This window comes from Haliotis rubra, unplaced genomic scaffold (assembly GCF_003918875.1).
Source record: "Haliotis rubra isolate DU_JTF1 unplaced genomic scaffold, ASM391887v1 Scf547, whole genome shotgun sequence".
NCBI classification, from domain to species: Eukaryota; Metazoa; Mollusca; class Gastropoda; order Lepetellida; family Haliotidae; genus Haliotis; species Haliotis rubra.
Window position 1 is genome coordinate 32,014 of NW_025767243.1, and position 26,419 is coordinate 58,432.

At 40.8% G+C, this 26,419-nt stretch overlaps 1 protein-coding gene and 1 long non-coding RNA gene across 2 annotated transcripts; one reads left to right on the forward strand and one right to left on the reverse strand.

The window, feature by feature from the left end:
* LOC124253628 lies at positions 1 to 25,786 on the reverse strand. The gene is made up of 10 exons (XM_046687434.1): positions 25,513 to 25,786; positions 18,888 to 19,081; positions 15,606 to 16,685; positions 14,965 to 15,121; positions 13,286 to 13,430; positions 12,122 to 12,231; positions 10,486 to 10,605; positions 9,701 to 9,838; positions 5,970 to 6,081; positions 1 to 1,655 (listed from the first exon to the last, which is right to left on the reverse strand). Exons 2-10 carry the CDS (start codon positions 19,068 to 19,070, stop codon positions 1,139 to 1,141), a joined length of 2,562 nt encoding a protein of 853 aa, XP_046543390.1. The 5' UTR covers positions 19,071 to 19,081; positions 25,513 to 25,786; the 3' UTR covers positions 1 to 1,138.
* LOC124253629 lies at positions 12,136 to 12,854 on the forward strand. Its single transcript, XR_006892248.1, has 2 exons — positions 12,136 to 12,585; positions 12,770 to 12,854. It is a non-coding gene; the product is annotated as an uncharacterized LOC124253629 (long non-coding RNA).
* Positions 25,787 to 26,419: the final 633 nt, after the last annotated feature.

Below are 26,419 nucleotides of genomic sequence, written 5' to 3' on the forward strand. Positions count from 1 at the left end.
AACTCAACATTCTTTATTTCTAGAGACGGAAACATGATCCATACTACAGATACTCCGTGAACATATACTCATGGAAACAAATACGGGAACACAGGAAAATACCAGTGTTCCTTTATCCATTTCCAGACTTTCACAGACAGTGTAATACATACCTTGTGAAACCTGGAAAAGAACAAAGAAACACTTGTACTTTCATGTGTTCCCTTATTCCTTTCCATGAGTATACAATATTAAAGAGTTACAATGAACATGTGCACGAATCTTTTTCACTCAGAGCAAAGACATGGAATTTGGCCGGATTAGGGCTTTGTTGGGACTTTAAAAGGTAAGTTAGATTACATTCTGGAATGAACATTTCCCTTCATAAACGTGGAGAGGATATCAAAAAGTACATACTGTCAATTCATCTTTTCCACAAAAGGTACTGAAGAAGTAAATTATTCTAGTGGAACAAATTATCTGTTACCGGAAATCCGTGAAATAATAAAAATTAAAGTATTATCGGTAACTTGGTATATGGATAGTTCTCTTGCTACTCACATTGTAAGTGAGTGAGTTTGGATTAGCGCAGTTTTCAACAGCATTTCAGTCAAATATGAAGGCGTGAAGTCCAAAGCTGTGTGTTACACTTTACTACGGATCAGCATGAAATTGGTGATGTTAGTCTGGGAGAAACTGTAACCATAGCAACATTGAAATTGGTATGAATTTAACCTTTCACATGCCGAAGGAGCTAACTCGGAAGTTCATAATTTTGTTAACTGTACAATCAGACAGGAGCTTTGACTTGTACAGGTTTTAAAAGGTATCATAAGGTAATAATTAATAGTTTAAACGAAAATTTCTAAAAAATGAAAATAACAGACTGGCTTCCTCTTATCTCGGCTTGCTTCTATAAAGGATAAAATCACTATACATCAAGGGGCTTAGCATTCAATACAGCTGAAAAGTTTAATATATCTTCACAACACATTTCTTTCTGGACACTTGGAATGTCGAGCGAAAATATTTTCATGGGTGTTCGATGAGGGGAGGTTGGGGTGCACGCACGCACGCACGCACACACACACACACCATGCATGTCAGTGATCTGTCCCTTAGATATCACTGACATGAGTAGTGCACACCATACAAAACGCTACATCGCACGATCAGACCTCCAGTTTTCATCACTGTAGCCCAGCATGCTGCAGTATTGACATTTAAAGAGATTCTTCCAGTCGATGTGACTAGTTGCATTTTTTCTGTTCTCGCTCCTACACAACACCTCGCCACAATATACTCGCCACAGTGACAACTTCCGGTGAATAGAAAGACTCGTTTTGGAGTCTGTATCTCTGAACACGTCGATCAAACGCTGTGCCTCCTGTGTGAGCAGCTTGTGGACCCTCCCGAAATCCTTCTCACCTTCCCTCATCAGGACCAGATGTTCCAGAGCCAACAGTAGGCTGACCTCGTTCATGTTTGACTGGAATAGACGAACATAATCCAAGGTTTCCATGAGAGTTCCTTCCGCCTTCTTCCGGTCACCTTTAGCCATGTACGCATGCGCGAGCGAGAGTCTAATGTCAACGTTGGAGGAGTGGCGTGGTGTGCATCGGATGATGACTTCGAGAGCCTGGTGACAGGACATGATGGCGTCATCCAGAAGACCTCTGTAACACGAACGAATGTACTTCAAACGGCAGACAGACAGACATTTTATTCAGTAATAGGCCACTGGCCCAAAATTCATTCATAAATATAATAAGAAGTTACATGCGTTTTACCAGGGAGACTATATAACGTTGTAGATTATCCCAGGTTTTACATAAAAACATCAGAATCTCTTATTTTCCCAACATAATATAAAAATATGCATAAATTATTTATAACATTTATGTTTGTTGAAGTCATTATGTTTATAAAACTGTTGTGAAATAGGATGTTTCAAATATTTACCCAGAAAATTATTCCTTATATCTAAGTAGGCTTTACAATAAATTAAAACATGTATTTCATCTTCAATTAAATTAACATTATTTTTGTAGCAAAAAGGACAGAATCTTGAATAATAAGGGACATTGTTATATCTACCGGTCTCAGAACTAAGTTTAAATTTACCGCATCTAAATTTTGTTAAACAATTTCTTAAATATGGGGCAATACCTAAACTGATATAAGTTTCAACATTCAGGAGGGACTTGAAAAGAATATAATTAGAAAACTTGGTTGTACTATGTAGGGATGAGTACCAATCTTGTGAAAGATTATCAGACAATCTTCAAACGGCAGTAACAGTGAATATATTATTCATCGATAGTTCCCACGATGAACCATATCAAAATAGTGAATGAGTGAGTTGGGTTTTACGTCGTTTTAGCAATAGTCCAGCAATGTCAAAGCGGAGGACATCAGAAACGGGCTTCACACATTGCACCCTTGTGGGGAATCGAACCCAGACCTTTGCGTGACGAGCGAAAACTTTAACCACTGGGTTACGCTACTCAAACTAACTCATTCACTCAAAGGGTTAGCATTATAAGCTGCTTGTCTGTATTAGTACGAGCAGCCATGCATGCACGTGCATGGACGTCGCCAAATAAACCAATGAAACATTAAACCACATTTCACTGTACTTGATTAAATTGACACTTATCACAATATTATATTAAGTAAGTCTTCCGATGTGAATTGTATTACATACAATACGATTATCATAAGCAGTACATTCCTGTAATACGGCACGCGTAGGGAATTCCATATTGCACTCCGATTTCCGTTCTGGACGGCTGCCGGATCTACTTTTTCCAAAGTTCGGCAGTCCAGTTTTCAAAAACACAATGAAATCTTTGAAACATCATAGCAATTAAATTGAAGTTGTTTTGCATCAAATATTATTCTGTTTTGTTTCATCTTGAGGCGTCAGGCGGAGGAATGCAATCTCACGTATACATGATACATTGAGCGGAGTGATACTCAGGTCATGGTGACCTCAATGCGGAAGTTTCAGTAGTGACGTTAAGAGATAGATTACAGTCTGTGTTGTGAAAAGTGTTGTAAACAAATATAGTACGAGGATGTAACTAAAGTACTGTCGGAAATGCTAGAAAAATGCTTTTTGACTTATATTAAAAAGAGGTATTACAGTTACTTAAATAACAAATATCACTTCAAGAAACGTCTACCTAATGTAGACCGAGGGAATGAATTTTGAGACATGCTCTAAAATGTGTTTTTACTGATGAAAATACCCAAAACTTAGAAAAATAAAGGGTAGTGGGACGTTATTTGATACAAACATTAACTGCCTGTGTTACGTCATCAGCATGCACGGTGTCGACAGGTGAAATTGACACCTGAGCACACGCTCGTGCGAGGGGTCATCTCAATAGATGTTTTCTGCAAAATGTTGAATATGTGTACGTATAGTATACGTATCGGTTATGTAAGGGATCATTTGTGTATGTGTGTTCGTTTTTAAATAAACATACGAATTACTGTACATTGGAAAGAATCCTATCACTTGTGTTATCTTATCGATTGATTGTAGAAATGTGCAACGTATTAATAAATGTTTTGCATGCCAACAGTATATTTCATTGAAAAAATATGGATGTAATTCGGTCAGTTTAATCTAGTTGTGAACATTGGCCAAAGATTTAACGAAGTCACTGGTGTAGCTTCTTTAGAATATATATATTTTTCTTCTCATAAAGTTTGTAGACCGCCCGTCTAAGCACTCCCTTGTCAAAGTTGTCGAGGATGGTTTCACGTCCCAGTTTTGCATTTGAGACGGTCCCTGTCTTGTCTGATTTGTTTACAATATTGTAAACTTGTTGGTAAGACTTGCCAACAGCTCTACAAGTTCTGTAATAAACCCTTTCTAAACTAATGAAAGGTTTACCTCCGCCTTTTTTAAGCAGAAAGAACCTATAAACCTTTGCAACAATCGACTGCAAATCGTTGGCCATAGTGGACGCTGTGATAAAGATGTGCATGCATGACGGGAAACTTATTTATCAAGACTTAACATTTATATTAATATTTTTTCAATAAAGAAACGATAATTAAGTAAAGTAACACAAACATTCAACATTTATTTGTTTAGGAAAAACGTTAATTCATAATTTTACACCACCTGTATCATTAGCATAAATGTAAAGCCTTTTTCAGATTTCTGTTGTTGAACTCTGAAAAAATCTTAAGTTGCTATTTTGGTACCAAATTCTCTCCTGTAAACTGCCCTTTAAATGCATGGGAATGTTAAATCGATTGGAATAAAAATTAGGTGGACAATAGGCAAGTTGATATATTGACAACATAGTTCGTTTATCACCTTTATAAAGATATTAAGGCTAAAAAGCATTTTTCTAACATTTCCGACAGTACTTTAGTATAGAACCACTATGACAGGGCAGGAGAGAAACAACTCGTTCTTCGACCTCGTTGTTTGTCTCCTGCCAATCAATCTTCTCGTTCAGTACAAATGGTCCCAATGCACTGGTATAACATATTATACTTGTGTTCACTAGGCAGTTGGAAATGTAGTGTATTGGAGACATCTAACAGCATAAGGTAAATAAAAGCGATACAACAATCCCAATAATTATGTTCATTCAAGTTCAACGTACGATACCGCTTATCCCCGAAATAGACTGATTGACTGAGTTTAGTTTTACGCCGCTTTTAGTAATATTCCAGCAATATCACGGCGGGGGGACAAACAACACACACACACACACACACACACACACACACACTCTCTCTCTCTCTCTCTCTCTCTCTCTCTCTCTCTCTCTCTCTCTCTCTCTCTCTCTCTCTCTCTCTCTCTCTCTCTCTCTCTCTCTCTCTCTCTCTCTCTCTCTCTCTCTCTCTCACACACACACACACACACACACACACACACACGAAATAGAGCCACGAAGGCGATAATCATAGATATCATATAGCATCAAAGAAAGTACGTTATATACCAAAACTTACGTGAAAAGAATTATGTCTAACGGGGGTTTGTACGGTAGCAGCACAGTTGTACTGTAGGCATAGCATGATGTCATCAATGGAATGTCGCTGCTCGTTAAAATTGAAAGAAATAACGTAAATGCGCACAACTGAAAGAGTGAGTGAGTGAGTTTAGTTTTACACCGTTTTTAGCAATATTCCAGTAATATCACGGCCGGGGACATGTGGTGAATGAAACCCGGGTCTTCTGCGTGGCGAGCGAACGCTTTAACCACTGGGCTACCCCACCGCCCCGCATAAATGAAACAATGGCCATTTACATATCTTATAAATAAACATTTTATTCATATAAAGTACAAATATTTTATAAAACACTATTGTATTTATACAAAACTGACAAAGGTGAATGATTTCCAAACTTGGCACTACAATTAAGTATGCATTAGTTGTGCGTCTCGCGCAATATCATCCACAGTAACCCGCTTTTTTCATTTGGACAAATATTTTTAAAGTATTTGTTTTAAAAAATTTGAAACACAATATAGGCAAGCGGGCATCCTTAATAATTTGCATTCACTAGTAATTCTGTTTAAGCACTTTCATAGGATTTTGGATAACATATATTTCCAATACGTAGTGTATGTTAAGTGAGGTGAGGTGAGGTGAAATTGGGTTTAACGTCGTGCTTGAGAATATTTCGCTCATATGACGACGTGCATGCGGGTGTATGTGTATGTGTGGCTGCTTGTACTAGCCCAGACTGAAGCTGGTTTTATAGTGCTAGCCCACTGAGATACCATGCCGCAGTGAAGCATGAATACCCCACTCAGACACATTATACTGATTGTCCGACCAGTCCTTGTTGTACCCATTAATGCCGAACGCCAGGCAGGGACCAACAAGTACCATATTTTAACGTCTTTTGGTATGACGCGGTCGGGGATCGAACCCGCGACCTTCCGCTCTCCGGGCGGACGCTCTAACCACTACACCACGGAGGCGGTAGTTTATGTTAAGTAGCTTACTTGAGACAGTATGCGTTGCCCCTGTACCACAGTGTGAGGGCCGTGTTGAAGTCATACCAACCAAGCTTCCGTCTCAGGTTGAGAGCTTCCGTGAGAAGCCGGAGAGCCTTGTCTGAAATTTCAACAGGTCGCACATCTTACCACAGAATAAGTCAACACGTCACACATCTACCCTTAGAAACGTGAACACGTCACACATCTACCCACAGATTACGTCAACACGTCACACATCTACCAACAGATTAGGTCAACACGTCACACATCTACCCACAGATTACGCCAACACGTCACACATCTACCCACAGATTACGTCAACACGTCACACATCTACCCACAGATTACGCCAACACGTCACACATCTACCCACAGATTACATCAACACGTCACACATCTACCCACAGATTACGTCAACACGTCACACATCTACATACAGATTACGCCAACACGTCACACATCTACCCACAGATTACGTCAACACGTCACACATCTACATACAGATTACGTCAACACGTCATACATCTACATACAGATTACGTCACCACGTCACACAGCTACATACAGATTACGTCAACACGTCACACATCTACTCACAGATTACGCCAACACGTCACACATCTACCCACAGATTACGCCAACACGTCACACATCTACCCACAGATTACGTCAACACGTCACACATCTACCCACAGATTACGTCAACACGTCACACATCTACCCACAGATTACGTCAACACGTCACACATCTACCCACAGATTACGTCAACACGTCACACATCTACCCACAGATTACGTCAACACGTCACACATTTACCCACAGATTACGCCAACACGTCACACATCTACCCACAGATTACGTCAACACGTCACACATCTACCCACAGATTACGCCAACACGTCACACATCTACCCACAGATTACGCCAACACGTCACACATCTACCCACAGATTACGTCAACACGTCACACATCTACATACAGATTACGCCAACACGTCACACATCTACCCACAGATTACGCCAACACGTCACACATCTACCCACAGATTACGTCAACACGTCACACATCTACATACAGATTACGTCAACACGTCACACATCTACATACAGATTACGTCACCACGTCACACATCTACATACAGATTACGTCAACACGTCACACATCTACTCACAGATTACGCCAACACGTCACACATCTACCCACAGATTACGCCAACACGTCACACATCTACCCACAGATTACGTCAACACGTCACACATCTACCCACAGATTACGTCAACACGTCACACATCTACCCACAGATTACGTTAACACGTCACACATTTACCCACAGATTACGTCAACACGTCACACATCTACCTACAGATTACGTCAACACGTCACACATCTACATACAGATTACGTCAACACGTCACACAGCTACCCACAGTTTACGTCAACACGTCACACATCTACATACAGATTATGTCAACACGTCACACATCTACCCACAGATTACGTCAACACGTCACACATCTACCCACAGTTTACGTCAACACGTCACACATCTACATACAGATTATGTCAACACGTCACACATCTACCAACAGATTACGTCAACACGTCACACATCTACCAACAGATTACGTCAACACGTCACACATCTGCTCACAAAATACGTCACCACGCCACACATCTACCCACAGATTACGTCAACACGTCACGCATCTACCCACAGATTACGTCAACACGTCACACATCTACCCACAGATTACGTCAACACGTCACACATCTACCCACAGATTACGTTAACACGTCACACATTTACCCACAGATTGCGTCAACACGTCAGACGTCTACTCGCAGAATACGTCAACATACGTCACTGTTCTAATCACAAGCTATATCAGAAAGAAAAATGTGTCACATATAACAAAATGTCCAATTTCTCACAGAATACGTAAGAATATGTCACAGTTCTGCTCTCACAATACACAAGTTATATCAGAAAGAAAAATGTGTCACATATAACAAAATGTCCAATTTCTCACAGAATACGTAAGAATATGTCACACTTCTGCTCTCACAATACTTCAACATTGTCACAGGGGCGGTGGGGTAGCCTAGTGGTTAAAGCGTTGGCTCGTCACGCCGAAGACCCGGGTTCGAATCCCCACATGGGTACAATGTGTGAAGCTCATTTCTGGTGTCCCACGCCGTGATGTTGCTGGAATATTGCTAAAAGCGGCGTAAAAACCAAACTCAGTCAGTCACTCAGTCAACATTGTCACACGTCTAATCACAGAAAAACGTAAACACGTCACACTTATCACAAATACGTCAACACATGACTCTTCTACCCACAGAATACATCAACATTTGCCACATGTTAATTTATAAGGTCGGTGGGGTAGCCTAATGGTTAAAGCATTCGCTCGTCACGCTGAAGACCCGGGTTCGATTCCCCACATGGGTACAATGTGTGAAGCCCGTTTCTGGTATCCCCCGCCGTGATATTGCTGGAATATTGCTACAAGCGGCGTTAATTAAGCAATGCTTACTCACTCAAATTATAATGGCATACGACATATCTACATTAAAGGTCACATGCAATCAAAAAAATCAAACATAATTAAAACACAATTATCACTTATTCATGACATATAATATACATTGCAGATTATGAAAAAACATATAAACACAATTATAAGCGTACAATCGCAAATCAAAAGTGCAATATTGTGTACTTGGCTTTACTTCCCAAGAAACGAAGCAGCCGGGATACCGAACCCAGTCAGAGCGGGCGGGTGTGCACTCAAGTGTAACGGCTGGTTCATTTGCAGATGCCCTCAAGGCTCTTTGTGTGTGTATATATAGAGATGTTGGGATGCTCATTTTTTGTGTGTAACATTTTGCAATCAACAGACATCATAACATGTCATGTGTTCAAGTATCACACCTGCCTGTCTGTGTAATTACATAATGTGACAGAGACCGAACTCGGGCCATAAATCAATGCATTTTGTTTATGGTGTATAGCCTGATTGGTGTTAAGCTCAAATTGCATGTGGTCAGTGATCGTGTATTGAATATTGTCATTAGCAGACAGGCAGGCAGACACACAGGTGTCAATAAAACAAGACATTGAGTTTTGTCTGTGACAACGACATATCTATATCACAGTTAGAAATTCTGTCAACGCTATGACATTGCTTTTAAGTATCGAACTGAGAAAGTGACTCGGTAAGAAGAACGTGTGGTGAAATAGACAAATGAAATTATATAAACAGTTAATTTACTGTCATAACATATAAAAAGCTCGCGCCTGTGAGATATCAACAAAACATTAGAAAAATAGCTCACACCAAAGCCTTCACCGAGTATTCACCGGATAACCCCCTTCCAAGTTGCGCGAACCTATTTCACTGCGCACGTGCTATGAGCGCAGCCCAGCTGCTGGAACCACTTGAATTCCCCCAAAACGCTGGGGGAAAATTAGTGAATCGTTTGAACTACGATTTCGCGCGTTTTTTTTCATTTGCATTTTTGATGATTTGTTTCGGTAAGTCCATACCGAAAGGTATAGATCAGAATCTGCAAAGTTGTGTTTTACGTTGCATGTGACCTTTAAGTCAGGTCCAGCAGCATAGGGTTGTTGTTCGTTGCGCATTATTAGAATCAATCTGTAAAACATTATATCCAGAAGGAGTCTTGTCAATACACCAGATGTTCGAGGTTCCCCGTCCCTCTACTCACCACAATCCCCCCGCCATGTGTAGTTGGAGGCGAGGTTGTTGAGGTTGGTGACGAGGTACGTGGGCAGTGTGGAGGCCAGCTTCCTCCGTTCATGACAGGACATCTTGTAGTACACCAACGCCTTGTCCAGCTGGCACTCTGTACACATAGTACCTTGTATAATCATTGATTATGATGATGCTGACGATGACGACGACGACAATAATTGATACGAATATTCATACAATACGTTACAGGTCAATAATGATGATAATGACGATAATGACGATGACCGTGACCCTGATGACGAGGATGATGCCATAATGAATACATTCATAACATACGTTACAGACGACAAACATGACGATGTTGATGACGATGACGACATTAATGACGACGATGACGATGACCTTGACCCTGATGAGGAGGAGATAATGAATACGATTATTCGTAATACACGTTACAGACGACAAAAATGACGTTGATGCCGTTACTGACGTTGACAACAATAATGACGACAGCGACGATGATCATGATGATGACGACAATAATGACTACAAAATATCCGTAATATATGTTACAGACTAAAAAAAATTATGATGACGACGACGATTAAAACCGAAAATGACTTATACAAACCTTAAAAGAAAAAGCGTGGGTTTTTCAAGATTTGATGGAAGCAGTGAGTAATTGATTACAGCATCTGATTCATTCTTTCACAAGAGCAAAGAAAACCAGAACCTTTTGTGACAATGTTTGGTTTCGAGATTAATGGTTGTTTGATACACATATCTTCATATACGTACGCCTATCGAAGTTGACGCCCATGGTCTGTATAAGCACTGCAAGCACCGGGTGTCCCGGCATGACCTGGTTAGCCCTGGGGATAGTGCGCCGAAGTATCCTCTCAGTCTCGGGGTAGTTGCCTGTATTGTAGGACAAGCACACCAGTTAAATAGGACTAGACCAAAAAGGTCCACGTGCCATTACTGACATATCTGATGTTATCATGCTTATCTAGATAATTCTCCGCGCAGTGATAAAGATACTACACGTAAGATATTATACGAGCATGATGGTCATGTTGACTTTACGAAACCAGTGTCAGAATTATTGTAATTCTCGAGCGACAGCTAGCATACCACATGAAATCTTACCTGTCGAATAGAGATTGATAAGGAAGTGTGTTTCTGCGTGATAAATATCAAACATAAGGAATATAAGAATGTATTATGCGAATTTAAACAAGCATATTATATATGCATATATATATATATATGCATATATATATATGCATATATATATATATATATATATATATATATATATATATATATATATATATATATATATATATATATTGTACATATTTCTATTTGGTATTTAGAATAATGGTTATAATCACGTCATCCTATAATGTCATTAATACGATAGGCGATCTTTACTAGTCTTGATTTCGCTCGATGACAGAGTTTTAGAACCTGGGTATGCATTCAGTGATTGACTGGTCTGCCAAAGTTATCATATGCCGTTGAAGATACAGGTATATGTATGACAGAAACAGGTGACTTGTAGTGTATGCCCTAAACCCAGTCAATGTGTATTGAGAAACACGGCATTGTATCTTGCATAGAGTTTGGAAGTAGTTTCTGCTGTAATCCCATTTGCATATATAGATATATTATATCACATCAGTTCATTCATTGGTATGCTAACCCGTGAAGATCCGGGGTAGAATAGGTCTTCAGCAACCCATGCTTGCCACAAAAGGCGACAATGCTTGTCGTAAGAGGCGACTAACGGGATCGGGTGGTCAGGCTCGCTGACCTGGTTGACACATGTCATCGGTTCCCAATTGCGCAGATCGATGCTCATGCTGTTGATCACTGAATTGTCTGGTCCAGACTCGATTAGTTACAGACCGCCGCCATATAGCTGGGATATTGCTGAGTGTGGCGTAAAACTAAACTCACTCACTCATTGGTATGCTACTACAACAGCCAACAATACTTAAGGCAAATCACGGCGTCGTGTATTGGATGTCGAGTCTGGACCAAGCAAACCAGTGAGATAACGAGCACATGAAGCTTGCGGGATGCTGTTACAAGTAGTTATAGTGAGAGTGAATGAGTCTGGTTTAACGCCGTTTCGAAGAGTATACCAATTACAAGGCATGTTAGCCGTCACGGCTTCGTGTGGGAAGGAAACCCGAAGTCATGCCAGTCTCAGACGTTTGCTGTTTTTGGTGCTCAGGTATGGCCCGGACAAACCAAGAAACAAACTAGGCGATCGGGATTCGATCCCTCTGCATAGCCATCATGGCCATGGCGTTGGATATATTGGGGTGTTGAGGTAGAGACACCGTGGTGTTAAAAGTTATTTTGGTCAATGTGTTCAGTTGTTTCTCCGTTGGTGTTGAGGTGGCGTGATGACGTAACGTACCTAAGTAGCTGTTGACGATAGCGAGGTGGGACAGAATCTGAATCCGATGAGGTTCCACCCTTTCATTAAGTTCAGTAGGGACAGGGGTCTTTAGTGCCTCGGTCAGTCGCCTGAAAAGCGAAAAAAAATTTTAAAAAGACACAACGTTACGTTTCAAATTGGCATTAGCGCAAACACTGCTAACCTCTTACATTTCTTGAGTACAGCCCGGTGGTTCAAGCGTTCGCTCATCACGCCGAAGACCCGGGTTCGATTCATGGGTACAATGTGTGAGGCTCATTTCTGGTGTCCTCCGCAGTGATAAAGCTGGAATATTGCTAAAAGTGGTGTAAAACTAAACTCACTCACTCACTTGACTACACTGTGAAAATACGAGGTACTGTAGCTCACATAAATAATGAAGAAACAGTTACTGGACACTTCATCCTTATTATGATGGCAAACATTCACATTTATTGGAGTGAGTTTAGATGGGGGATCGAACCCGGGTCTTCAGCGGGACGAGCGAACGAATTAACCGCTAGGCTACCCCGTCGCCCCTATATATATTTGAAGACAACTCGTGCAATGTATTCGAGAAAGTACAAAGGATGATTATGATGATGATGATCCACTCTGCAAGTATATATTTACTTTAGTCATAACAAGTTTTAGCTTTCCGTGCTTTATTGTACTTTGAAAAAAATCTTTTTTTTTAAACTAAACCGAAAAAATATATTAAAACATCACAATATTAAGAGACAAATATACAAAAGCATTTTTCTTTAGACAAGCGTGATCAGGTCAGGACTGACTTGCTACAGGATAAAGTAGCTCTTAAGTATTCAATCACATCAAAGAGACGCTTCTGGGACGGGCCCTAGGTGGCTCACTCTTTCCTCAAGGTAGGAAGCTATTGGTGTTCTGCCTGTTACCGGCCAAGAGGTAACTGACACAACTTACAGTCAAATTCGTAAAAGAACTTTCCACAGCGCTTTGCCAACAGGTACGCAGAACGTATTGTTGGTGCCGCACTCAGCAATATTCCAGCTATATGGCGGCGGTTTGTAAACAATCGAGTCTGGACCAGACAATCCAGTGACTGACAACATGAGCATCGATCTACGCAATGGGGATACGATGACATCGCACGTCTCCTGTACCAGAGGCTACTGCAGATCTAACCTTTTGGCCTCTTCATTATTGCCAAGCCGCACTTGCATCCATCCAAGTCTGCGCATGAGCACAACACGATGGTAATTGTCCTCTCCGACAGTCAGCTTTTGCAATGCTTCAGTCACCAATGACACTCCTAAAGAAAGTTGGTCCCCTATCGAGGTGAAACAAATACATTAAAATCGTCATGTCACGGACAAGGAACTTCAGTTAGAAGTTAGAACATAGAGGGCAAGCTTATACAAATTTCGGAGCACAGGATCGGCGAATACATTTACCAAATGAACCTTACTAAAATAAGATCATTTATTCCGAACACATGCCTCTGTGTTCTACAACTGAGGAAGAGCGGCGGGAGAGCCTAGTCCTCACGCTGAAGACCCGGGCTCGATTCCCCAAATCAGCACAATGTGTGAAGCCCAATTCTGGTGTCCCCCGCCGTGATATTGCTGGAATATTGCAAAAGCACTCCACAACTGAGGACCACCGAGAGGATTGGGGTTTGAATTGGCCTCCAGCAACCCATGTGTTGATGGAAGCGGTTAAAGGGATTGGATGCATTCGTGTTATTCTTTCTTGGAGGTTACGGAGGTGACGAATTGCATCGTATGGCAGTGTAGACTTAAGCTCAGTCCCTGGATTTATAGATAATTTACAGACGTCATATAACTGAATTTCTGTTTATTTCGCTTTCAAGATTATCTAACTGTTATCGCAAGGTACTTTCACGTGTATGTGGGACTGCATTTACTACCCCTGACAAATACCGGTTTTACAATATGCTGACTGCGCCGACCAGTACCCGGCTTTATCCCCTAAGGCCGAGCGAAAGGCAGGGTAACAGCAAGTAAAGGCAGGGTAACAGCAAGTAAAGGCAGGGTAACAGCAAGTAAAGGCAGGGTAACAGCAAGTAAAGCCAGGGTAAAGCAAGTAAAGGCAGGGTAAAAGCAAGTAAAGGCAGGGTAACAGCAAGTAAAGGTAGGGTAACAGCAAGTAAAGGCAGGGTAACAGCAAGTAAAGGCAGGGTAACAGCAAGTAAAGGCAGGGTAACAGCAAGTAAAGGCAGGGTAACAGCAAGTCACGTATATTTACGTCCTACTTCTCATCACATCTGTTGCCAGAACATTCAGCATGTTCAGTGAACTATAGTGTTGTGTGTACACCCCCGAGACAAAAACATACAAGATTCCAGTACTTCTAGAACAATGCTTTCCAAACAAATCCTAGAGTCATTGGGTATGGTTTTACTTCTCATTGAGTAGTCCTGTCACTGAGGGAACCAGAAAATGGCGTCACACAGAATCAATGTCGGGAATTGTCCTTTCAGTTTGACAAGTTAGGGCTATATATGTCTGCCCACCACTGGCTATTTCAATCACTTGGTCACTGTACAAATGTTCGGAATCATGTCCTAAGCTTATTGCCAGGCGTCAAGCAAGCTAACAGCAGGAACCACCCTCTACATATCTTGGTATGGGGAGGTGGGGTAGCCTAGTGGTTAAAGCGTTGGTTCGTTACGCCGAAGGCCCGGGTTCGATTCCCCACATGGGTAAAAAGTGTGAAGCCAATTTCTGGTGTTCGACGCCATGATATTGCTGGAATAGTGTTAAAAGCGACGTAAAACCATACTCACTCACGCATAAAATTGAAACGTTAGGTTATATCTGTTTGTCCACCAAACGACTCACCTCTTTGCTCGATGAGTGACACGGCCGTGAAACCCTCTAGAATTGCTTGCTGTCTGGGAGTACCGAACTTACAGGCAGCCTCGGCCATCTGTCTGTAGAAAGTGACCGCCTTGTCTGGACACACTGCAGCCATCATACACTCCTCCTGGTCAATGACCTGTAGGAAATGATCAAGGTCACGTGAGTATTGGAGGTTGGCTGACACCTGTTCTATCATGGCTCGTCAGAGTAATGTGAAGAGATTATTGCCTACTGATTGGTTGTTTTCACGCCGCTTTTTGCATCATTCAAAATATCGGGAGGCCTGGGTACCCGACCACATACGTGACCCGAAAATTGTCCATATCTTTCTGAAATACGAAGGACGGCTATCATGGCGCAGGGTTTAAGCCAATGGCTTCTACCTGATTATCAGATTATGTAAATGATGTTTTAAATTTCTGGCAGCAATATTCCCTGTATGTGACGGTGATCTTCAGCCTGTGCCAGACAACAAATTGTAGTGAACAATGACACACAATCAGCTTGGACACACACTTGCCAACACGGTCCTGACACATCGGTTCGTACAACAAGCACTGGCTATTTAAGGACATATTTTGGGCTCTATTCCAACAACTTGACCATGATAAAACACTAACCTTAAAATAAGCATTAAACGTTTCCTCTTCACGGGCATTAACAGCCTGAGTCACAGTCATTTCAAAAGACCGGAAGTTGTCATGGGCAAACCCGAGTGCTCTCCCTTTTGTTTTCACAGAAGCATCACAACGCATGAGCAACAACATCTGTCCAAGTAAATCCTCCATCAACTTCCGGCGGGAGTCGTGATGAGGCACATGTAACTTGGTTGCCACAAAGGCTCGGATGAAAGGATCGAGTCTAATTTGCCGCATTCCTGGATCAAAGTTAAGTATGTTATGATCACGCAAGGGCAAAGCTGTCTTCAATTTGAAGTCGATTACGTTTCCCTTTCTAAGACGTCTTGAGGCCTCTTTGACACCAAACTCTCCGTCAAGACCACAGAGTGTGATTGTGTCTGATTTTAGCTCCGGAGCTAGACGACCTAACTGTTCCTCAAGAGCATTAACAACGCACCCATCAGCTGTGGGGTACTTGCTGAACACATCCAGAGCGCTCTTGGGGTCTTGTAGAGCCTCAGCAACTTCGTCTGGTGTAAGGGCTGAGGAATAATGTTGTAACATGTGGCAAGTTCTTAGGATTAGTCCTGGGCGATGGCAACAACGTCTGACGATGTTGTAAAGCGTGGCTAGAGACCTGCATCGTGAACGCACTGGATTCAACAAAGCCACACATTCTCGTTCGCACATGGGAAGCAATTTGCATGGAATCGCATCATGGCGGGACAAAAATGAAACGTTGACCCGTGACGTCACAAGCACGCTCAAACCTGAGTGCGAATCTAGAGCATCATTCAGAAAGAGGCTGAACATCCGCCTGACAGCTTCATTGGAGAAGACATCTTCGAAGTTCGTAAACAGAAGAATGAGACCAACGCCAGGTAGATGTCTAATGAGGTCACCGATTTTGTCTTTAATCTTCAACTCGGACGGACCCAGAAGGGTAGTGTTGAGACCAAGAGCATCAGCCAATCGCTTGAGGAAGTCTAACCACGTGCTCACACCAAGACATCGGACCGTCACGTGATTCAGAGCATTGCCACATGCCTTGAGTTGAATCTCTTTTAAGCCATCGATTACCTTAAAAGACAAAGTGAAAAAAGTTTAAAGAATGTTTAAAGGACTATTCATAAGTACTAGATATTATGATATGTTGATTCCCGAGTTCAAACTAAAAAATTCACCGGGAAGCAGTAGGTAAAAGAACTAGGCTTAAAAAAAACAACAACAAAGAAATGTGATATACTTAACAACTGTTTTCTCAACTTCTTAAAGTGACATTTTAGAAGTTGGGAAACACATTATTGACACAGTTTATGGATAACAATTTCTTTCATTTCGTGAGTGAGAGGTTTCGAGACTCTCACGCCGGGACAACGATACAAGAATCTGTATCGAATCAATGTCACCGTATCTCAATTGCGCAGTACGATGCTCATGCTGTTGATCATTGGATTATCTGGTCCAGACTCGATTTTTTACAGACCGCCGTCATATAGCTGGGATATTGCTGAGCGCGGCGTAAAACTAAACTCACTCACTCACTCTGTATCGAATCAGCTCAATGCAGTACTTTCCAGATCTTCCAGTCTAAATCTAATAGATGTCCAAATATAGCACTCCACAGTCCCTCACTGAACATTGCATGTACAACGTATTACACTTGGAACATTATTAGATAATATATATCTCTGCAACATATAAATATGCACGGATTCGAGTTTGTGTAAGTCTTGACTCTATCAGTTTGTTGTTTTACGCTGCAATCACCAATATTCCTTTTAAACGGGGTTTGGTATTAACCACGCAGATATGAACAACGGTGTACGTCTCAAGAGAACAAGAACACACGATCCGCTGAAACAATAGACTGCTGCAGATCAATTTTGGTACCTGATCCGTGTAGAAGCTTGATTTTGAATAATAACGAAGGATAGGTTGAGATTTTTTTTCTAAACACGCCACAAATTAATTCGCTAAACATTATAGACTATGGTAGATGTAATACTCAAAGTTTTCACTGTTGAAGCTTTTATATTTAATTCACCATGTGGACTTTTAGTCAAGTTTACAAGGTAGTATAACATATTTAAACACAATAGCAAAAACAAAAGCTGGATATATTTGACAATGATGCTGATATTTTGACAATAGTGGAAAACCCCAATTACATGGCCAAACAGTAAAGGAGAGGTTAAGAACAATGAACAATTGTATTCATCACTTGACATCGACTTCCGTTATGCAGAACATGGGTGATGTGGAAAGGAGGAAGTGAGTGAGTGAGTTTTGTTGGACGCCTTTTTGAAGAGCATTTCAGTAAGTTAAAGCGTTATGGTCAGAGGAAAATGTGAATCGATGCAGGATTTACAACAAGCTAGGGGAAACATCGGTATATTTGGAAGGTACTCCATTGTCTTAAGTAGTGAGTGAGTATGGTTTTACACCGCTTTTAACAATATTCCAACAACATCACGGCAGGGGACACCAGAAATGGGTTTCACCTATTGTACCCATGTGGGGAATCGAACCCGGGTCTTCGGCGTGACGAGTGAACGCTTTAACAACAAGGCTGTCTCAAGTAGGTTGTCATATCTTTAGTCTATGGAGGAGTGATACAATATTGGGAACCTCGGTGACATATGGGAGGGGGTGGGGATATTTCATAGGTTCCTGATGCAGCATTAGTAATCAGCCATGGATGATGATGTCACTCGAAGTTTTCAGATGACCTCGACACTATGAATGAGTGAGTTTAGTTTTACGCCGCTTTTAGTAATATTCCAGGGGGACACCAGAAATGGCTTCACACATTGTACCCATGTCTGTAGGAGGGAACGCTTTGAACGATAGACTACTCCCACCATCCCACCTCGTACTACTAAGGGTGTTTCGGGATTTCAAGTGTTCTCAACGTATTCCGCGTATTTCTCTAAAATCCTTAAGAACATATTAAAGTCATTCTGTGTATGCGTGTTGGGAACATCAGCTTTTCACCTGTCAAACATAATTGATGCTTTCTACCCTTGTGTTCAAATTATCTCTTTAATCATTTAGAGGAACAAACGCGTCGTTGGCGTTTTGCAAGAACGTGAAAACCACACACGAATCGTAATATGAACGAATTATGTAATTTCATCGAGGAATAGAAACAGTGATAAGCGGGTACTAATATGACCAAGGGACGCAACTCTGCATATATTATTATCGTTTTCCAGATACAGAATGACCACAACAGGTACGTGCTTTCAGGAATACTCTCACAAGGAACAGTTTTCTTACCTGTTTGGCAAAGTGGGTTTTACCAGCGAAAATTTCCCCATACAGGACCACAAGACGATATTTGCGGTGATACAGATCGTTCAGAATTGTCTCCCTTTGTTGTTCCCTCTCACCGCTAGGTGGCCGGAAGTTACAAACGTGGGTCTGTGACATGTCGTGGAGCCGCTGATAAACTGCTGCCATCTTGTCAAACGCTGAAACATGACATATGCAGTCGTCATCAGATACAAAACGCATGACGTGATATTGCTCTTTCAGGCCGACGCATTATAATACAGAAGACGACTTAAAATATGCAATATATAGAGATATCAAGGTTGGTTTGTTGTTGTTTAACGCCGCGCTCAGCAATATCCCAGCTATATGGCGGCGGTCTGTAAATAATCGAGTCTGGACCAGACAATCCAGTGATTAACAGCATGAAATGCGTCAACCAAGTCAGCGACCACCCGTCCCTGATAGTCACCTCTTACGATACGCATGGGTTGCTCAAGACCAATTCTAAACCAATTTTAAGCAAAGATTGTCTGATAATCTTTCACAAGATTGGTACTCATCCCTACATAGTACAACCAAGTGTTCTAATTATATATTTTTCAAGTCCCTCCTGAATGTTGAAACTTATCTCAGTTTAGGTATTGCCCCATATTTAAGAAATTGTTTAACAAAATTTAGATGCGGTAAATTTAAACTTAGTTCTGAGACCGGTAGATATAACAATGTCCCTTATTATTCAAGATTCTGTCCTTTTTGCTACAAAAATAATCTTAATTTAATTGAAGATGAAATACATGTTTTACTTTATTGTAAAGCCTACTTAGATATAAGGAATAATTTTCTGGGTAAATATTTGAAACATCCAATTTCACAACACAATTTTATAAATATAATGACTTCAACAAACATAAATGTTATAAATAATTTATGCCTATTTTTATATAATGTTGGGAAAATAAGAGACTCTGATGTTTTTATGTAAAAGCAGGGATAATCTACAACATTATATAGTCTCCCTGGTAAAACGCATGTAACTTCTTATCATATTTATGAATGTATTTTGGATCAGTGGCCTATTACTGAATAAAATGTCTGTCTGTCTGTCTGTCTGTCAATTCTAAACCCGACCTTCATGGGCCCCGCCATGTTTGAATGTTCATACAGTTACATCACGGCTGGTCAGCCTTATACAGGAGAAAAGCCCAAAGTGATGAATGTACAGTGACCACATCGTTGGCTCATCGTCCACCTCTCTGTTGGGTTTAAACAGTATGCGCTTAACGTCTTCCATGGCTGAATGCGAAGAGTAAGTATACGAAAAGATGCTCGTGTATCTTGACGTTAGGAGTCTGGAAGCACTAACAAAACACTTTCAGTTGCGATGTGTTATTCCTGTTTCTATGTCCTCCAGAACAATGTGTGGTATTACATCTTTGGAGGTCAAGGCTATCGAGGTCATGTTGTCAAGGAAACCAACTCAAGCAGGCAGTTGGCTAGACAATTTTGTAACATGCTAGATAGTTTACAATGTTGCGTTTCGAGTAATACATAGAAATGGTTCAAGGGAAAAATAATGGTTCTTCATATTACAGAGCTTGGTGTGGAATCAATGAGCTGTGTTTGAGTGAGTGAGTTGGTTTTACTCCGCTGTTAGCAATATTCCGGCAATATCACGGCGGGGGACACCAGAAATGGGCTTCACTCATTGTTCCCATCTGGGGAATCGAACCCGGCTTGACGAGCGAACGCTTTAACCACTAGACTACCCCACCGCCCCTGAGCTGTGTTTGAAACTAACAACAAATAGGAAGCGGCATATCTACACAAGGATGAACAACTGTCTATTATGAGCAGGGAATATTTCTTCAAAAACAATGAAAAGTGTTCCAGTTTCCCCAATGAGGAAGTACGCTTGTCTTGGTGACCGTCTTTGACCCCCGTTGCCCTTCGTGGTGCCAACGCAAAGTGGGTGTATACAGCGCGTGACATAGGGCACAGTTCATTTGTTAAACAATGTGGAGGGCATGTCTGCGGGTTGTCCTGACATGTAGCCATGATTACGTCATGATGTCAAGGCTTGTTGCAAAACAGGCTGGTTAGATTTAACTTTGTCTTTAAAGCTTTACAACTACTCGTAGTCTGTTCCTAGGCCTTCCAACCGACTTCCAATTCTTCAGCAGCCAATTCGCTTTCAAAACCTGGTCTCGCTGATTTCAGTTGCGTATGTTGTCGCCGACGATGTCAATCATTGGACCAGACGCGATTATTTCCAAAGCGTCTTGAAATTGCTGAAATATTGCTGAAATATTGCTGAATACGGTGTCAACTAAGGTCGAAACGAAATACATCGTGACATGGATGGCTAGTTATCGACATCTGGAAGCGACCGACCCGAAGACCGCTTTTCCCACAATACTTGTCAACTACGAGACAATCACTTTGCTGTGTTTGAGTCTATACGAGCTGTGAGATACCATTATCCTTTGTTGAAATTACATCAGACTGTGACAACGTGCTGATGATTTATTACCTCTAAGTGATCGATTCCTTAGCTTATTCCATTACTTTCACGAAGGTGTGTAACTAAGACGCATTTCTGGACTGATGATTCTTAATACTGTTTTACCTTATATCAATATTCATTTGTCGCCTTGATATCGCGACCCGTGATGATCCGGGTTGAAACAGGTCTTCAGCAACGTTGATATCGCTATATATTGCATATTTTAAGTCATCTTCAGTCTTATAATGCATCGGTCTGGGTTTTGTTGTTGTTGTTGTTGTTGTCTATATTGTTGTTATTTTGTTGTTTCCGACCACTCAAAAGCAATGTAGCATCTTGTTGCACACCCCTAGCAATTATGTAGCTTACAAGAGTCATCACTGTTATACCAATTGACCACATGACCATTGGAATTCTTTGCATTTTTGTGGTGAAAGCTTACCATCCTGAAAGGTCGCAATCTTTAGCATGTAAACGGAACCAACCGGAAGCAAAGAACCTCGAACAACAACATAATCAACATGATCACAATGTCACACTATCACACTATCACACGATCACAGTGTCACACTATCACACAATGCCAGTGTCACAATGTCAAACTATCACACAATCACAATGTCACACTATCACACAATACCAGTGTCACACAATCACAATGTCACACTATCACACAATATCACAATGTCACACTATCACACAATCACAATGTCACACAATCACACATCACAAATCACACTATCACACAATCACAATGTCACACAATCACACAATCACAATGTCACACTATCAACACAATGTCACAATGTCACACAATCACAATGTCACACTATCACACTATCACAATGAGCACACACTATCACACAATCACAATGTCACACTATCACACAATCACAATGTCACACTATCACACATTATCACACAATCACAATGTCACACTATCACACAATCACACAATGTCACACTGAATCACAATATCACACACTATCACACACTCACAATGTCACACTATCACACAATCACAATGTCACACTATCACACAATGTCACACTATCACACAATCACAATGTCACACTATCACACAATGCCAGTGTCACACAATCACAATGTTACACTATCACACTATAACTGGAATATCGTTAAAAGCGGCGTAAAACTGAACTCACCTCACTCACACTATCACACGAGCACAAAGTCGCACTATCACACAATCACAATGTCCCATTATCACATAATCGCAATGTCACACCATCACACATGTCAATGTCACACATCACATATGTCACACAATCACACAATCACACAATCACAATGTCACACTATCACACAATCACAATGTCACACATTATCACACAATCACAATGTCACACTATCACACAATCACAATGTCACACTATCACACAATCACAATGTCACATTATCACAATGTCACACCATCACACAATCACAGTGTCACACTATCACGCAGTGCCAGTGTCACACAATCACACAATGCCAGTGTCACACAATCACAATGTCACACTATCACACAATCACAACATCACAATATCACACTATCAACACATCACTATGTCACACTATCACACAATCACAGTGTCACACTCTTACACAATCACAATGTCACTATCACAATATCACACAATCACAATGTCACACTATCACACAATCACAATGTCACACTATCACACAATCACAATGTCACACTATCACACAATCACAATGTCACACTACACAATCACACAATCACAATGTCACACAATCACACAATCACACTATCACACAATCACAATGTCACACTATCACACAATCACAATGTCACACTATCACACAATCACAATGTCACACTATCACAATGTCACACACTATCACACAATCACAATGTCACACACACAATCACAATCACAATGTCACACTATCACACAATCACAATGTACACTATCACACAATCACAATGTCACACACAATCACAATGTCACACAATCACACTATCACACAATCACAATGTCACACTATCACACAATCACAATGTCACACTATCACACAATCACAATGTCACACTATCACACATCACAATGTCACACTATCACACAATCACAATGTCACACTATCACACAATCACAATGTCACACTATCACACTATCACACAATCACAATGTCACACTATCACACAATCACAATGTCACACTATCACACAATCACAATGTCACACTATCACACAATCACAATGTCACACTATCACACAATCACAATGTCACACTATCACACAATCACAATGTCACACTATCACAATGTCACACACAATCACAATGTCACAATATCACACATCACACAATCACAATGTCACAATATCACACAATCACAATGTCACACTATCACACAATCACAATGTCACACTATCACACAATCACAATGTCACACTATCACACAATCACAATGTCACACTATCACACAATCACAATGTCACATATCACACAATCACACTATCACAATCACAATGTCACACTATCACACAATCACAATCACACAATCACACACACTATCACACAATCACAATGTCACACTATCACACAATCACAATGTCACACTATCACACAATCACAACAATCACACAATCACAATATCACACAATCACACAATCACACTATCACACAATCACAATGTCACACTATCACACAATCACAATGTCACACTATCACAATCACAATGTCACACTATCACACAACATCACACAATCACAATGTCACACTATCACACAATCACAATGTCACACTATCACACAATCACAATGTCACACTATCACACAATCACAATGTCACACACACAATCACAATGTCACACTATCACACAATCACAATATCACACATCATCACACAATGTCACACTATCACACACAATCACACACAATCACACTATCACACAATCACAATGTCACACTATCACACAATCACAATGTCACACTATCACACAATCACAATGTCACACTATCACACAATCACAATGTCACACTATCACACAATCACAATGTCACACTATCACACAATCACAATGTCACACTATCACACAATCACAATGTCACACTATCACACAATCACAATGTCACACTATCACACAATGTCACACAATGTCACATTATCACACAATCACAATGTCACATTATCACACAATCACAATGTCACACTATCACACTATCACAATGTCACACTATCACAATCTACACTAATCACAATATCACACAACACTATCACACACAATGTCACACTATCACACAATCACAATGTCACACTATCACACAATCACAATGTCACACATTATCACACAATCACAATGTCACACTATCACACAATCACAATGTCACACTATCACACAATCAATGTATCACACAATCACAATGTCACACTATCACACAATCACAATGTCACACTATCACACAATCACAATGTCACACTATCACACAATCACAATGTCACACTGAGTACACAGAGTAGTAAATGTAGATAGGTGGGGGAAACTAAAATAGATACATGTATTTGATAAGCAGTCTCCATGGCGTTCCTGTCTGCTGGCCAAACACACTGAGGTTGCTGGTTCTGTTTCACCTTGACGGAGAGGTATCGACACCCGATCTGAGAAGCGATTGCTTACAGTGCATGGTGACACTGAGCTAAACTATTGTCTACTTGCGTGAAATAGTAACCGATCTTAAATATGACGTCATTTCGGACAAAGAAACTTTTCGGTTGACAAGTGAAGTTGTACTTGAATATTCGAGAGACTACCTATAAACAGATATTCGTATATGTGATTTATAGTACTGTACTTTCAAAGGCTGACTCTGTCCCACCAGTAAGAGGCTGATGAGCAGCTGAACAAAAAAGGTACATTGTATAGGTAGATTTTATACACAGATTGTACTGGAATACCCATAGTCTGTCTGTCTCAGTCCCTGAACCACATTATTTCCCATCCAACCTAGCCCTCCCTGCCATGCTAAAGCCCTAAATGAAGCAAGTTTAGATTTCCTCAGGTTCTTGTTTCCCTGTGGCCCATTATCAATTTAAATAGATTTGCTTGTTACCATTAAAATTATATACATTCAGAGACTAAGCGTTAGTCTAGAGTACGTACCGTGATGCTAAGTGGCGGGCCGTTCCTTTACTCCAGGGGGAGGTGCAAGGAACAGCAACACTCTCCTCCACTAGCAGCACGTTCAGCTTCAGGCTCTGACTGTATCACTCTGCTCCAAGAGAAGCGCGGCTGGATATGTCATACTCGTGTGACAGACTTCATGTATGGAAACACTCCTTTTCTGTTTACGACAACCGAAAGCCTGTTCGATTACGCCACATGACATGAACGGGCGGGCTCATTCTTAATTCTGCTATGACTCACAGGGAAAACCAGGATACAGTAATATATCCAGCACATGGAGATGTCGTAACAGGCTAAATCACAGTCTGGTGCTTTTGGCTAATGCAGTTCGTTTTTATAACTTTCAACACACACATACATGGAGATCGCAACTCCAGCATTCTATCCGACTTGAAAAGGGCTTTATCACGCTTCAGACGCAGCAAGTTTAGAATAGCTGTCAACACTGGAAGACGCCAAGCTACACCATATGGAAAAAGACTCTGTCCTCTCTGTTTATCAAAAAAAAAGTATTTGAATGAAAATGAATAGCGTGTTCTCTTAATTTCTGAATCTTATAGGTTTTCCATGATACATTTATTAGTAAATACATCAATTCTAAATCTCAACATAACATTATTTCTATAATTTCTTCTTATAATTATGATATTTTGAATAAAACTTCAATTTTTCAACAAGTAAGGTAAAGTAATATATAATGTATTTAGTTCATGCACTTATATTATTTTATGCTACTGTATGTATGTAAATATGTTTTATGCGCAGGGACATTTTTGTAACCCTGAATTTTCTGTATTTCGGGCCGAAGGCCTCATAATGAATAAAATCTGTCCGTCCGTCCGTCTGTCCGTCTGTCTCCTACACCAGCACCGACGGGTACCAC

Coding starts and splice junctions, on each gene's coding strand:
- LOC124253628 (XM_046687434.1), bottom strand. CDS start 19,070: ATGGCAGCAGTTTATCAGCGGCTCCACGACATGTCACAGACCCACGTT. Junction 13,431..14,964: donor GTCACTCATCGAGCAAAGAG/GTGAGTCGTTTG, acceptor TCACCTCGATAG/GGGACCAACTTTCTTTAGGA. Junction 10,606..12,121: donor TATCGTCAACAGCTACTTAG/GTACGTTACGTC, acceptor CCTACAATACAG/GCAACTACCCCGAGACTGAG.